The sequence below is a fragment of the Gekko japonicus genome, unplaced genomic scaffold, assembly GCF_001447785.1.
Source record: "Gekko japonicus isolate JY-2015 unplaced genomic scaffold, Gekko_japonicus_V1.1 scaffold157, whole genome shotgun sequence".
NCBI classification, from domain to species: Eukaryota; Metazoa; Chordata; class Lepidosauria; order Squamata; family Gekkonidae; genus Gekko; species Gekko japonicus.
In genome coordinates this window covers 1,520,240-1,533,473 of record NW_015168051.1, presented here as the reverse complement: position 1 = coordinate 1,533,473, position 13,234 = coordinate 1,520,240, and the positions used below count along the sequence as shown (strand labels likewise).

Here is a 13,234-nt window from a genome sequence, read left to right as displayed (position 1 = left end):
TCTCAGACCCTTTCGCTTTCAAAAGTTTTTCTCTGTCCTTCTTCCCCGCCATCTTTATCGTTTGTTTACTTTCGCGGATTTTTTAAAAGTCTCTGAATGTGCGCTTAACCGCTTAGATTCGCTTTGGTAAGTACTTCTACGCAGTTTCCCTCGCGTTTTCTTCCGCTCCCCCCCTCAATCACTCAAATGTTTGTGCGCATGGGAGGCGTCCCTCCCCCGCTCGTCTTTTTTCCATTCGGTGGGGAGCTATCTTTTCCCCTTTACTAAACACTTTGAAATTGACTCACATTCATCATTGGTCGTTCGACCTTGCTTTCATTTCATTTCTGCCGCACGATCTCCTGCGCTTGCCCCGGTCAGCGTCACTAAGTCCATTTGGTCTCAAAGCACGGAGAACCGTCGGAACGAAGAGGCGCCTCAATTCTCCGGCATTCCGCCGTCGAAGAGGCGACCTCTTAAAAGTTCCATGGCCAGAGTCCCTCCGCCGGGCCTCGGGGGGGGGGTTGCGAGCCTGTGCACCCCCTCCTTCGGCTGGTGGGCAGATTCACCCACGGGCGGGCTGGGAGGTCCGGGAGGTGAGTCTGCTAGCGTGCCGCCATAAACCGGAAGCCACACATTTTTGTGTTAGCTCAGGGAGGATGACTCCAGAGCAAACTGTGCAGTAGCCAAATTGCTCACTCACAACGTTAGTGCCAGTAGCTCACAAAGTAGAATTTTTGCTCACAAGACTCCACAGCTTAGAGGGAACATTGGTGCTAACAGCTAAATTTGGTGCTATTTCTTCACTGTCCTGACCTGGATTGCCCAGGCTAGCCCAATCTCATCAAATCTCCGAAGCTAAGCAGGGTTGGCCCTGGTCAGTATTTGGATGGGAGACTTCCAAGGAATACCATGGGCAGTATGTAGAGGCAGGCAATGGCAAACCACCTCTGAATGTCTCTTGCCTCAAAAATGCTGTGGGGTCGCCATAAATCAGCTGTGACTTGACAGCAAAAAAACCCCCTTTGCTGTTAGAAATGTGGTAGATTACAACTAGCTAGTTGTCTATCACAACTAGCAATTCTTTTCTTACTTTATATCCTGCAATACTTATTGTTTGTATCTCTGATGTAATCAATCGAACCATTCTCAGTAATGCTTGACAGTGTTAGGAAAAGCACCATTAATTAGCCGATTTATTTAAAGAAAAACACGCTGGTCTATTATGACTGTCATGGTATTTTTATATTCCTTATGAAATTATGTAAGAGTTAGGCACTGTAATTATTATTTAAATGGGATGCAGAGTAGTGTGCTCTGCTTGAGTGAATAATTGGCACTCCCATTTTACAGTAAGGGTACTAAGAGTGAAAGAGAACACAGCTGTTCTGAAGTCACCTGCTAGATTTGTAAGAACGTTTTAAAGGGAGATCCATAAGTTGTATAAGAATGCATTCTTCTGATAGTCAATCCTGCCTACTATTTCAGCAGACATAACTTTTTCCTAGTTTACATCGAATTGTGATTGAAGTGACCATTTCAAATACATGCACAGGAACCACAGAAAGAAACATGAATTAAGAAAGTATGGAAAGTTGGGATATGCATATGTCAATTGTTTAAAAATTATCTTACAATAGAGCCATAAATTTATAGGACTCAGAGGTCAAGTATTCAAAGTCAGCAGTGCAAACTATCAGATTATATACGGTATCATAGTTTCCTGAAGAGTGAGGGGACATAGAAGCAAGGTTAGATTGATAGTACATGGGGAAAATATCAAGGAAAATGTAGAATGTTCTTTTCATAACATATTTTTTCACTTCTAAATTTAAGGGTGACTTTGTAATAGTCCCCTGGATCTTTATTTCCTCAACAGTGGAACAGAGTTGAGATAACTGAAAAAACCTTACCATAGAATTATTTGTTGCTTCTCATCTGCCACCCTGACTATTTATGTGTGTGTGTGTGGGGGTTTAATTCTGCTGAGCTCAGATTGTTTGACCAGCCATCACTTTTGTGCTGGAAACCCTACTGAGAACTTAGATTGTTCAAGGGAGGTCTGGTTGTTGAACAGACTGCACGCTTGGCAAGAAGTTCAGTCCTCGTCGTATCCATTTAAAAGGAATCTTTGCTACCATGACTGGGAAAGACCTTGGAGAGCCAATGCCAGTATAAGTAGGCAGTGCTGGGCAAGATGGACTGATGGTCTTCCTTGGTATCTTTCTTCTGTGAACGTAGACCTTCAGACCATTTTTGGTCTTGGGAATCTCAGGCAGAGTGCCATCTCTTTTGAAGACCACTCTGATGGCTGAATAATGATAGATAGCTGCACTTAAGATGATGTTTAATTGAGGTAGAGTATTAGATATTTTTCATAGCATAAGATACTGTGTTTCTTATTTCATTGAAAGACTGATCCTAACTATAAGATCTTACATTGTAACACACTTGTGGCTATTCTTGAAGAGTTTAGAGTGGCTAGCCCTTCCACCTCAACTGGTTACAGATGTGAAAAAGAAAGTGTTAATGCAGTAGAAGTAAAAATAAGCATGAATCTTGTGGCACTTTAAAGATTCATAACTTTTTATTCCAGAATAAGCTTTTGAGGGCTAAAGGCTGCTTCTTTTATTGCAGTGAATGGATCCTTGCAATGCAGTCATTTTAATATAAGGAAAAACAACTGGCAGGACCAAAGGGTCATGAAATATAGGAAGTACATGTTAATTTCTTCAGACTGCAGTGTGCCTGACATGGAAAGAAACTATGTTTTTTCTTCCCTGGCAAAAGGTGAAAAAACTAGGACCAAAAACTAGGACCTTCACTGTGTGTCATGAGAGAGGATGAGTTATTCCTTTATGCAAGGCTCCTGGGAGGGAAGGAAACATTCTCTCTTTTCAAATTAATTGAATGGATCATCTATCTCCTTGCTTCTCTGCAACATACAGTGGGGGGGGGGGCTGCAGTCCAAAGCTCTTTCTTCACCCTCTCCCCAGCTTGAGGACAATGAGTGGCGGCAGCAGGATACACAGGGAGAAAAATGGTAGAGCTTTTAGTTGAGATTCCGGCAAAGATGCCTGCAGTACCACCACCAGCCACTAGGCTAGCTTAGTACCTTCCATTCAGATTCATGGGAACTGCTCACATCTATGGCTATTGAGAGAGTGGGGGGGTGCATGCATATGCATGCTTCAAAAACTGCAGCTCTCATCTTCTCCTTGACCAGAGAGCCAGGTAGTTCCCCACCCATGCTGTACATTTTTGTTAGGAAGTAAGTGCTACTGAATGCAGTGGGACTTCCTCCCCAAAGCAGTGTGGCCTTAGGAGCCAGGGAGTTCAAAGAGATGGCTACAACTGGAGCAGGCTGGGTTTCACACTCTGATGATCATTTACCAACAGCACAATTCCAGTGTGTATGTGTAAATTAAATTATAATACACACAGGTATATATGTATAGTATGTACTCAAATTCAAAACTAGGTTAATGCAACAAAATGCTGTTGTATATACTGAAAGAGTATTCAGTCTCCTTTAGAGAGTGTATGGAGAATGCAGCTTTGATTAAACTTGTTTTGCAGTTAATCTGTTCAATACTTTTTTTAAAAAAACATGAAAATAACTTTCGTTCCCTTTCAATTTCAGGTAAATCAGAACATTCACAGTGTTCAGAAACAGAGGTAAGAAGAATTTGTCAGAATGTTTAATTGTTTTTGTAGGGGAGGGGTTGCTAACTCAGCAAACAGTGTGCTTTTCAGTAGTTTTCCTAGGAACTTTGGTTAATTCTGTGTATGTTCTAGCCATCTGCAGTGGTATTCCGCAGAGTAACCTTTTAGCGGGGAAAGCTGTTTTTTGAACAAGATGTGCATTCTCTCAGCGCACGATCTATGAATATAGTAGGAAAAAATCTTCAAACAATGGGGCATTCTATATGGAGTGGGTAGGCATGGGGGGAATTGAGAAACTGTTTCCTGTGGATGGTACAGTGACCATATAACTGGAGTGTTTTTCACATGGGGACAGGCTTGTATAGTTTCGCTGCTGCGGCTGCCAATACAGCACAGAAGCAACAGGACTTCCATATGGCAGGTTCCCTTATAGTATCTTGTTCCCCAGGGCTGCCACCACTATCAGGGCATTTTCAGGTTTTATTTTAAACAATAGGTGAGTGATTATCACTGTATTGATATAACATTACATCAGTATGTGTAATGAGCTCTGTGAATTCCCAGCTTTCATTTTAAAAACATAAATCTCTAGCCCCTTCCATTGTGGAAATATGCCTTTCTTTGAGATCACTGCAATGAGAAGTCCTAGAGACTTACTTTTCTTTTTTAAAAAGAAGAAAGCTGTGAATTCATAGAACATATTACATAATAATGTTATAATATTATGTCAATGTCACACTATTCAGTTGGTGGTTTTTTAAGCCCCCAGGGGCCGGGGGATGGCCACTGTGGGGAAAATGGCTGCTGTGTGGGCAGGGCCTAGAAAATCCAGACTTTCCCACCTTCACAGCAGCCATCCAGGCTTTGCTACAGTCTTTCTCAGAACTTTGGAGCAAAGCTGGGGAAGGTAGGGGGAAAGCCAAGGGAACACCTGGAGGTACATGAATGCACCACAGTGCTGTGAAGAAGGCTTAGAGAAAATTTTAAAAAATATTCTTTGTGACCTTAAACCCTGCTGCTAACTAAAGCAGGTCCTGTCATCTGACATCATGTACAAGATCCAAAAATATTTTCTGATTTCAAAAACCCATGTCATATGAATGGAATGAAAGTACACTTTTTATATCCTTCTGGAAAGCAAAATAGATGTGTTTTTTCCTGTAACTGCTACAAAAACTGGAGGCCTTCAGCCAGAGATTTGACTGGTTATTTCAGATGAATATGTCAACCAGACCTTTCTTCACTTCTGCAACTCATGGTCATGTATCTCCCCTCCCCCCAGCTTTCCCTCCTCCTTAGTGCATTTTTTCTAACCTTCTTCTTCTTATTCCTCTGGGCCATTCTTGCTTTCACTGACTTCTGCCTTCTCAAGCCTTTGCCTGTACATTTTAAAGCCTGTACTTCTGTGTTCTCCATCTGTCTGCTCTGTGTCTGTAGGATCTGAGCAATTCAGAATAAACATTCTGCTAAGCTTTTGAAATGATGTGACTGATGCTCTAGTAAAGCATTCATGATGGTATCCAAAATTCTTTTATGGTCCAGTTGATAAGGGTAATTGAAATACCTAAATGCTAAAAGAATCACAATCTGCCATTATGTCAACTTACAAAAAAAAAAACCTTGTAGAAGTCAAAAGGACTAAAAGCTATTTGCTAGATGGAATGGCTTGAGTAGCAGTTCTGTATTTACTGTTCTGCTGAGAACCTGCAGGCAAAACAGATGGGTCCTTTGGAGAAAGCAGAATAAAGCATAAATGATGTGGCTTTTTGAAAGATTATTCAAAGGTTTGCACAGGTTAAAAATAGAAAATGTGTAGTGAACGAAGTGTGCTGAAGGCCAAAAAAGATAACAAGACTTGCATAAGAATAAAAAAAATCCTCCACAAAAATAGTTTGAGCCAATAGAAATGAAAGTATTTTTAGGAAATTTCATTAAAGCAAAGTAAAATATAATTTTGGAACAGTTCATTTTACAGAAAAAAAACACCTTACTGCAAGAGGGCCATGGTTAATGTGCCAGCAAGCAGTTTCTTACACTGTCTGCAGACTTACATCTCCTGCCCCTCTTAGCCCTTATCCTATACAAGTAGTGTTGCCAACTTTGGGTTGGGAAATTGTTGGAAATTTGCGGGTGGAGCCTGGGGATGATGGGATTTGGAGTAGGGATGGACCTCAGCAGGGTATAATGCCATAGAGTCCACCTTCCAAAGCAGCCATTTTCTCCAGGGAAACTGAATCTCTGTAGTCAGGAGGTTTCCAGGCCCCACCTGGAAGCTAGTTAATCCTGTATATAATAACACAACATTAATACAAACATAGAATCATAAAGCTGGAAGGGACCACAAGGATTATCTCATCCAACCCCCTGCAAAATGCAGGAAATTCACAACTACCTCCTTCCCGCACACTCCCCCAGTGACCCCTCCTCTAGGCCCAGAGGAAGGCAAAAAGCCTCCCAGCTCCCTGGCCCATCTGGCCTGGAGGAAAATTCCTTCCTGACTCCAAATTGGCAATTGGCATTACCCCAGGGCATGTAAGAAAGGACCACGAGAAAGCAAAATAGATGTGTTTTTTCCTGTCAGCAAAAGGCCAACTGTGCATGGCAAAAAAATGCACTCATCTACTCTGTTTGCATAGCCTGTGCCTCTCAATATTGCTCTCTGTAGCCCTGTGTCTAGTTTGTAATTTTAAATTCAAGCACACATATATATGTCTACCAATATAAGATACACATCTTACATATGATGAATTGAGCTCTAGTTCACAAAAACTTAATGTCAGAATAACTTTTTAGTAAGTAAATTAGTAAGAAATCTATTTCAGTTTAGTCTTGTACCTTTACCTAACACTAATCCAGGGACAAACTGGGTTATATAGTGATGCTGGATGGGAAGTACTGGAATCATTGTGATTGATTTTGCTGACATTATCTAAATAGATTTTGTCATTTGTCATATTTCAAAGTAGCCCTTTTCCCAATCAAGTTGCAGCCAACTTATGGTGACCCTGTACAGTTTTCAAGGCAAGAGATGTTTAAAGGTGGTTTGCCATTGCCTGCCCCTCCATACTCCTTGGTGGTCTCCCATTCAAATACTGACCAGGGCCGATTCTGCTTAGCTTCCTAGATCTGGCGAGATTGGGCTAGCCTGGGCCATCCAGGTCAGGACAAAGTAAACTTTACAAAGGGCTATCAAATGTTCCACCAACACAATAGTAATAATAGCAACCCAGTGCCTGAAATGGGAGTTCTAACTTCTGTTCCTCATATATGTCCACTAAAAAAGACTAATGTTCCATCACCATGCATGTAAAGGGTGGATGTAACTGCTTTGTTAGATCATGTGGAAGTATTAACTCACCCCTTCTGTTCATAATATTAACAAGTGTTTGCTACTATACTGCTATTAAGTACATTCTAATTTGCCAAGCAGGATAGGGATGAGAAACAGCTGAGAGTCTGAACTTGTGACCAAGGCTTGAAAACAAAGGGGGGAGAGGGAGACATGGAAAACTTAGGTGAAGGAAGAGAGAAATGAAAGAAGGTCATGAAAGAGAGCAAAATCAAGGATTCTTATAAAAGTAAGGAAAAGAGAGGGAGAGTTTGTTTTATTGTGCAGCAGCACACTTATTGCTTTGCAAGGCCTGGCTTCACAGACAGAACTATGGAGCTGAATACAAAGAAAGGAAGAGGGAAAGATAGACTGCTGGAGACAACAACCTTGTTAGCAGACTGCATTGTGGCATTTACTGTAGCAGCCATCAGGTATGCTGGCTTGTCTTGCCTTGCTCCAGTGCTGGCTTGGTTGATGGGCTTAGCATGATCCTATTAGGCAAGGGTTTGCTTCAGCCTTGCAGAAGGCCAGGCTAGCTGATCATCAGAGTGCCTATTAATGTGCTCAGACTTCCCTGTGCCCCTAGTGACTGCAGCCAGAACTGCATTAAAAGTAATATAAGTGGAAATGCATTTGGCCAGATGCAGCATAAGGTGCCCTCCAGCTGACTTGGTCCCTAGGAATTTTGTCCCCCCCCCCAGTCCCATCTCCTCAGTGGCCCTGGTTATAGCCTACACATTACCTTCAAAGGCAGCCCCATGAAGAGTTTATCACAGTAATCCAATTGTGAAATTTTCCAGGCATGTACTGTGGATTGCTAGGATGTGGTGTTAAAATCTGGGCTACTGTGGAAACTGTGTATGGTCAGAATGTTTATGTGGGGGGGACACTTGCAATCTGAAAAATTATTCCCTACATCAACATTAACTGTGTTCATCTGTTTCTATTAAAAATACATCTAAAAGGAAGAGGTCTCTAAAACTGAAATAGAATACAACTGTTTATAGGGTGATAATGCAAATAAAAGAGAAAAATCAAACCTTGACATGGACTGGGTATAAGGATAACTTTTCCTTGTGAAAGATAGTGAAATTGTCAAGGTGTTGAAGAAGGGGGAGTTGAGCATTCCCTTTTTCTGTGTAACTACAGTTATCTGAATGCTGTTGGATCCAGGTTGCAGCCAGCCAAAGAGATATATGAGCCTGACAGATCAAAATCCCAAGAACAGGTGTAGACCATCTGAGATTGTATCTCATAATCTGGTCATTGTGTATTAATCACAATTGGCTACTTGTACCTCAGGTTAGCGCTTCAGTACTCCAGGTTTTTTGCCAGGTGGTGTACTTCCTTCTTGACACAGAAATGCTTTGACAACCAGTCATGGCGATACTGGGCAAATGCTGCTTCTGTATGTTTACCTGAAGTCTTTTTTTTTATGGCCCCCTGTAGGGGATTTTTATTGCATTTTCTATAAACTACAACAAAATTAGGAAGGGAATCTACAATCTATGGGAGAAAGTAAAGAAAAACCACTAAAAACCCAAGAGATGGTGGTCATACATAATGCTTATAAAGTTAGTACATGGAAAAAATCTAGTTTTCTCCAGCAATCAGAGTCTAAGAAAATTTTCCTCTCAGGCCCCATGCAAGCAGGAGGTGCCGTACTGTAATCCTGGTGCTTGGATTAATGACGGCCTGGCAATTTCAAGAAGGTTGCAAAATACCTAGTGCTAGAAACACCACAACAGTGATCTTGTGGATGCTTTTCTAGCAGTATACTGCCAATTGGAAGAGCTGGAACTGTAATGAAGAGTGTGTGTTATGTAGCGATGACTCCAATTATTTTTTGATTTAATTAGAGCAGTGAGCTTCTTATCTCTAGCAATCATGAAGTGTTGCACTTTCAGCTTCATAAGGCAAGGAGATTATTCATCTGTCTGGTTTGCTAGGCACATGTTCCTCCTGCTTATTGAGATTGCTTTACTTACAAAAATCTTTCCTGAGGAACTTGAGGATAGAGTGGATTACTACTGGGGGACAGGCAACAGACACCTGCTGGTTAAAATCCATGATTATACTTTTAAAATTGAGTTGATGGCTCTTCTCATCATTTCTTTTTTTGCCATCACCTTGCTAGCCCTTTGGCTGTCCATCCAGTATTGCATAAGTGAAAATTTGACATCATACTAGAAAACCTCCAAAATAGCGTTTGACAGCCAAAAACTCTGCTTCGGGCAGAATTGAAATTCTTAGATGGAAATCATATGATGAGCTACAAGTGAAGTTCATGGAAACCTGAAATGTTCTCACATTTGACACAGTCTTCTTAGTTTCTGCTTGCACTATCACCTTGCAAATTGACTTGCTTATATTGAGTAATAATTCTTCCACGGCCAGTGATCTTGGGCCAGTCATGCACTCCCAGCCTGATCAACCTCACAGGGTTATTATAAGAATGAAACGAAGGTGGAAGAACTATACTTGTCATGCTGAGCTCCGCAGAGAACGGGGAGGATATAAATATAGTAATAATGTAAACTTATCGGTTCTACTGGTTAGTGCTGGTTCTGATTGTGGAATTGGGAGAGAGCCTACTCTGTAAATCTTCATGAAGGAATAAGTGCAGCTTGGAGGTGCTGTTATCTCCAGCTTTACAGTTGGATGTACACATTTGTTAGCCGCCCTGAGCCGTTTGGAAGGGCGGGATATAAATCCAAAATAAATAAAATAAATAAATAAAATTTCATCTCATTTTTAAAAAACGTTTAAAACGTTTTCTAGTTGATCTATTTGGGGTTTTTTGTATTTTTCTCTCAGATTGTACTGTTGTATGCATTTTTAATGGAATGACATTGGTGTGGTTTAAATATCTGTAGTGGAGAGGTTTTATAAAAATTGTAATCAATTATTTTTTTGTCTATAATGTAAATCTAGTGTATATATAGGGTGAGGAATAGCAATGATGATGCAATATTTTCTTCCAATTGGTTGAAAACTTTACAGAGTTGCATTATGCTCATGATATCAACACGTACTCCATCATAGACGCCAAATTGCTTTGCTATGGCTGTAGGTGTATTCATTATGACAAGAATCTATATCCATCTTTGTGGTCCTAAAGGCAGAGAGGGGCCACTGCTGAGGTATAAAGGAGGGAGTGAAACAATAAATACACAGAGTACCAGGTTGGAGTAAAACAGGCCACAACTTTATTGATTACAGCAAAATGGAGCATTGGTGCAGCATAGGGCAGGATCCAACACATTGGTCTGTTGGCCGATAAACAGCATCCCCAGCCTGCCTGCTGCGGACACCTTGAGTAGCAAACCAGTGGTTCCACAAAGGCACAAGCCTCCACATAGAACCCTTGCCACCTGGGAGTAGCACCGGGCAACCACCCTGAACCAGGTGTGCCATTAAAAGGCTTGACCCACAAGCCCCCTTAAGGGGGTCTCCACCATGGGAGGCAGGCACAGCCTCCCCCAAATGGATCCAGCCCAATGCCTGAAACCACCACAAGAACTGGGAGGGCACTGCTCTGCTCCCACCAATGCTCCTAAGTTGTAACCAACAAAGCCGAGTGTCACACACTGTGCAACTATATGTATTAGCCCCCCAAAACACAAATGAATCCCATAATCCCTGTAAAGTTTGAACAAAAGGTTTGGGTGATGAATGAGTGACAAAAAATGAGAAAGGGGGGGGGGTCTCAACCCAAGAATGACTGAGCCACAGAATGACTGAGCCACAGACAGACTCCACAAAGTAAACTGTGGCCTTGCAGTTGTCTGGGGTGATGTCTCCCCTCCAAGTGTGAATGCAGAGTTTGTAGATTGGCTATAATAGCCAGAGCCAAATGGACCCCTTTCTAACTGGGTAAATCATTTTCTTGAAGCTGGATCACAATGGCATCCAGAGGCCCTGCGTTGTCAATGGTGAGCAATGCCACAGGCAGAAAGGTATCATAACACAACATATCACTTTGACCCATCCATGTTATCCAAAGATGGTCCTGGAGTTCCTAGCAAAGCCCCTCCCTCTTTTGATGGATCAATATTTTGACAAGCCCAGTGCACAATGTGCTGCCTGACAATCCACACGGTCCTGTGACAGCCCGAGGAGACTAAAACAAAGAAGGATGACAGGAGGGACCTACTTGAGGGTGGACATAAAACCTGAAGGCAAAGGACTTCCAGTGGCCAGTGGCACAAATGCCTTCTAAGGAGAGGCCGAGTTCGGCTTCCAAAGTGGGTGCACTGATGCGGGAAAAGTGTGTGCCAAAGTCCCCAGGAAGGAAACTGACCCTGGCAATCCCTGCCCGCAGAACACTGGCAAACTAGAAACAAGTCAAGAAAGAGCCAACGGCATACAGAAGGAGAAGAGCGGGGCCAGTTGGGTGCACTGTTCCCTCTAAGCTGAGTTAGTGTGAGCTAGCTCACCATTTTTTAGCCTCCGGCTCACACACTTTTGTCGTCACTCAGGAAGGAGGGCTCCAGAGCAAACTAATTTATGCAGCAGCCAAATTGCTCGCTCACAACTTCCATGCCAGTAGCTCACAGAGTAGAGTTTTTGCTCACAAGACTCCACAGCTTAGAGGGAACATTGGTTGGGTGTATGGCCAGATACATGGTGGTGAGCACTAGCTAGGGCTAACCGGCCCCAGCAGCCTAAAGGATCAAGTGAGACCTGCACTGTATCTGATGTTTCAGATTTCCAAAGTAGCGGATGCCAGATGTGAGGGCCCGACCAGAAAAGTCATTCTTGGATGCCAGGACCAACAGCAGAACCCCCCCCCCCAATGGCAAGTGTAAAGGTGGCCTGGAAAAGTCACCTAAAAATCAGACCAACAGACCACTGGGAGCTGCTGCAGGAGGACAGCTAAAACACCAAGGTTATAGGCCACCTGGCATCAGGCACATGAGTAGTAAGCCCTCAATGGTCCTGTGGGCAGCGAAAGGGCAGCAGAGGTCCAGAAAACCTTGCACTTTGCTAAAAAAAATATATGATATTACAGCAAGGTGCATGGCCATAGTCCTGGGTGCCAGCCCTGCAACCTCAAGGAAAACATATTGGAGAACTAGAGCTTTGGAAGCCAGCCAGGAGCCCTCACCCCCAACAGCTGAAGAGAAGGCCAGAAAGGTGGCCACAGCTCAAGAGTAGGAATTCTGCATAGAGGGAGCAATGGAATTGAATACTTCCTGCATGATTGACTGCTGCTAAGGGCCCACAGATCCTCCAGTAGGGGGTCCGAGTGATGGTTCGGCAGGGCCTGAAACCTCTCCTCTTGAAAGTGAGATAAGGCATCTGCTATGTTATTGTCTGCACCTGACATATAGTGCTCTGAAAAAGAGATGTTACCAGACAAGCACAGGAGGACGACTTGGTGCACGAGGCACATGATCCACTCTGAGCGAGAGGTTGGGCAATTAATGACACGAACTACAGCCTGGTTGTTGCACCAGAACAGTACCCTTTGGTTCCTAATGGATTTGCCCCAAATGGTGACCGCAACCAATATCAGAAGGAATTCTAGAAAAGTGAGATCTCTCAGTATGTCTAACCCTGTCCAGGAAGCTGGCCAACACCTGGTGCACCAGCAGCTGGCAATGAACACACCAAATCCCACACTGCCCAAAGCATCTGACTGAATCTGCATGAATGAACCTAAGTCAAGGAGGGTCTGCCAAGTAGAAGCACAGTTGAATATGGAAGGGAAAGTCAACCAGACAGCAAAGTCAGCTTTCATGCCCTTGGTGATTCTAGTATGGTGATGAGGGGAGTGGACTCTGGTTGTGGACCTGGCTAGGTGGGCACAAAATGTGCAGTTTCCTTAAGTGTGCATTTTTTCTGAGCCAAAGTGAGGGTGATAAGAGCCCTCAAGGCAGCCATTTCATCATTAAGGACTCTGGGATGGATCCTCCTCTGAATCAAGCAAGATACTGAAGTAGACAAGGCGTGTACAGGGACCTTCCGTTTTTGTCATGAGCCAGGGGCATCCCTAACTCCCCAGCTAAGGCTTGAAAGGCAGCCAGGCAAGTGGTGCATGCAGAGCTTCCAGCTGGCCAAGAAAACACAAAGTCATCCAGGTAGTGTGTAACATTGGGGGGGGCGGGTGAGTGCGGCCTTTAACTGCCCATTCGAGAAAGGTGCTGAAAACCTCAAAAGCTGCACAAGCAACAGAGCAGGCCATAGGCATAGCCTTGTCGACAATCCATGAGCTGCTCAGAAGGCAGTGATCATTTGGGTGCATAGGCAAGA

At 43.2% G+C, this 13,234-nt stretch overlaps 1 protein-coding gene across 1 annotated transcript in view; it reads left to right on the top strand.

Annotated features, from left to right (window-relative positions):
• The window catches only part of SPIRE1 (spire-type actin nucleation factor 1), a 138,861-nt gene that overhangs the window by 18,856 nt on the left and 106,771 nt on the right, over positions 1 to 13,234 (top strand). The window contains exon 2 of the mRNA XM_015414360.1: positions 3,623 to 3,657. Within this exon, the coding sequence (XP_015269846.1) occupies positions 3,623 to 3,657 (35 nt within the window). The remainder of the gene's footprint in view (positions 1 to 3,622; positions 3,658 to 13,234) is intronic.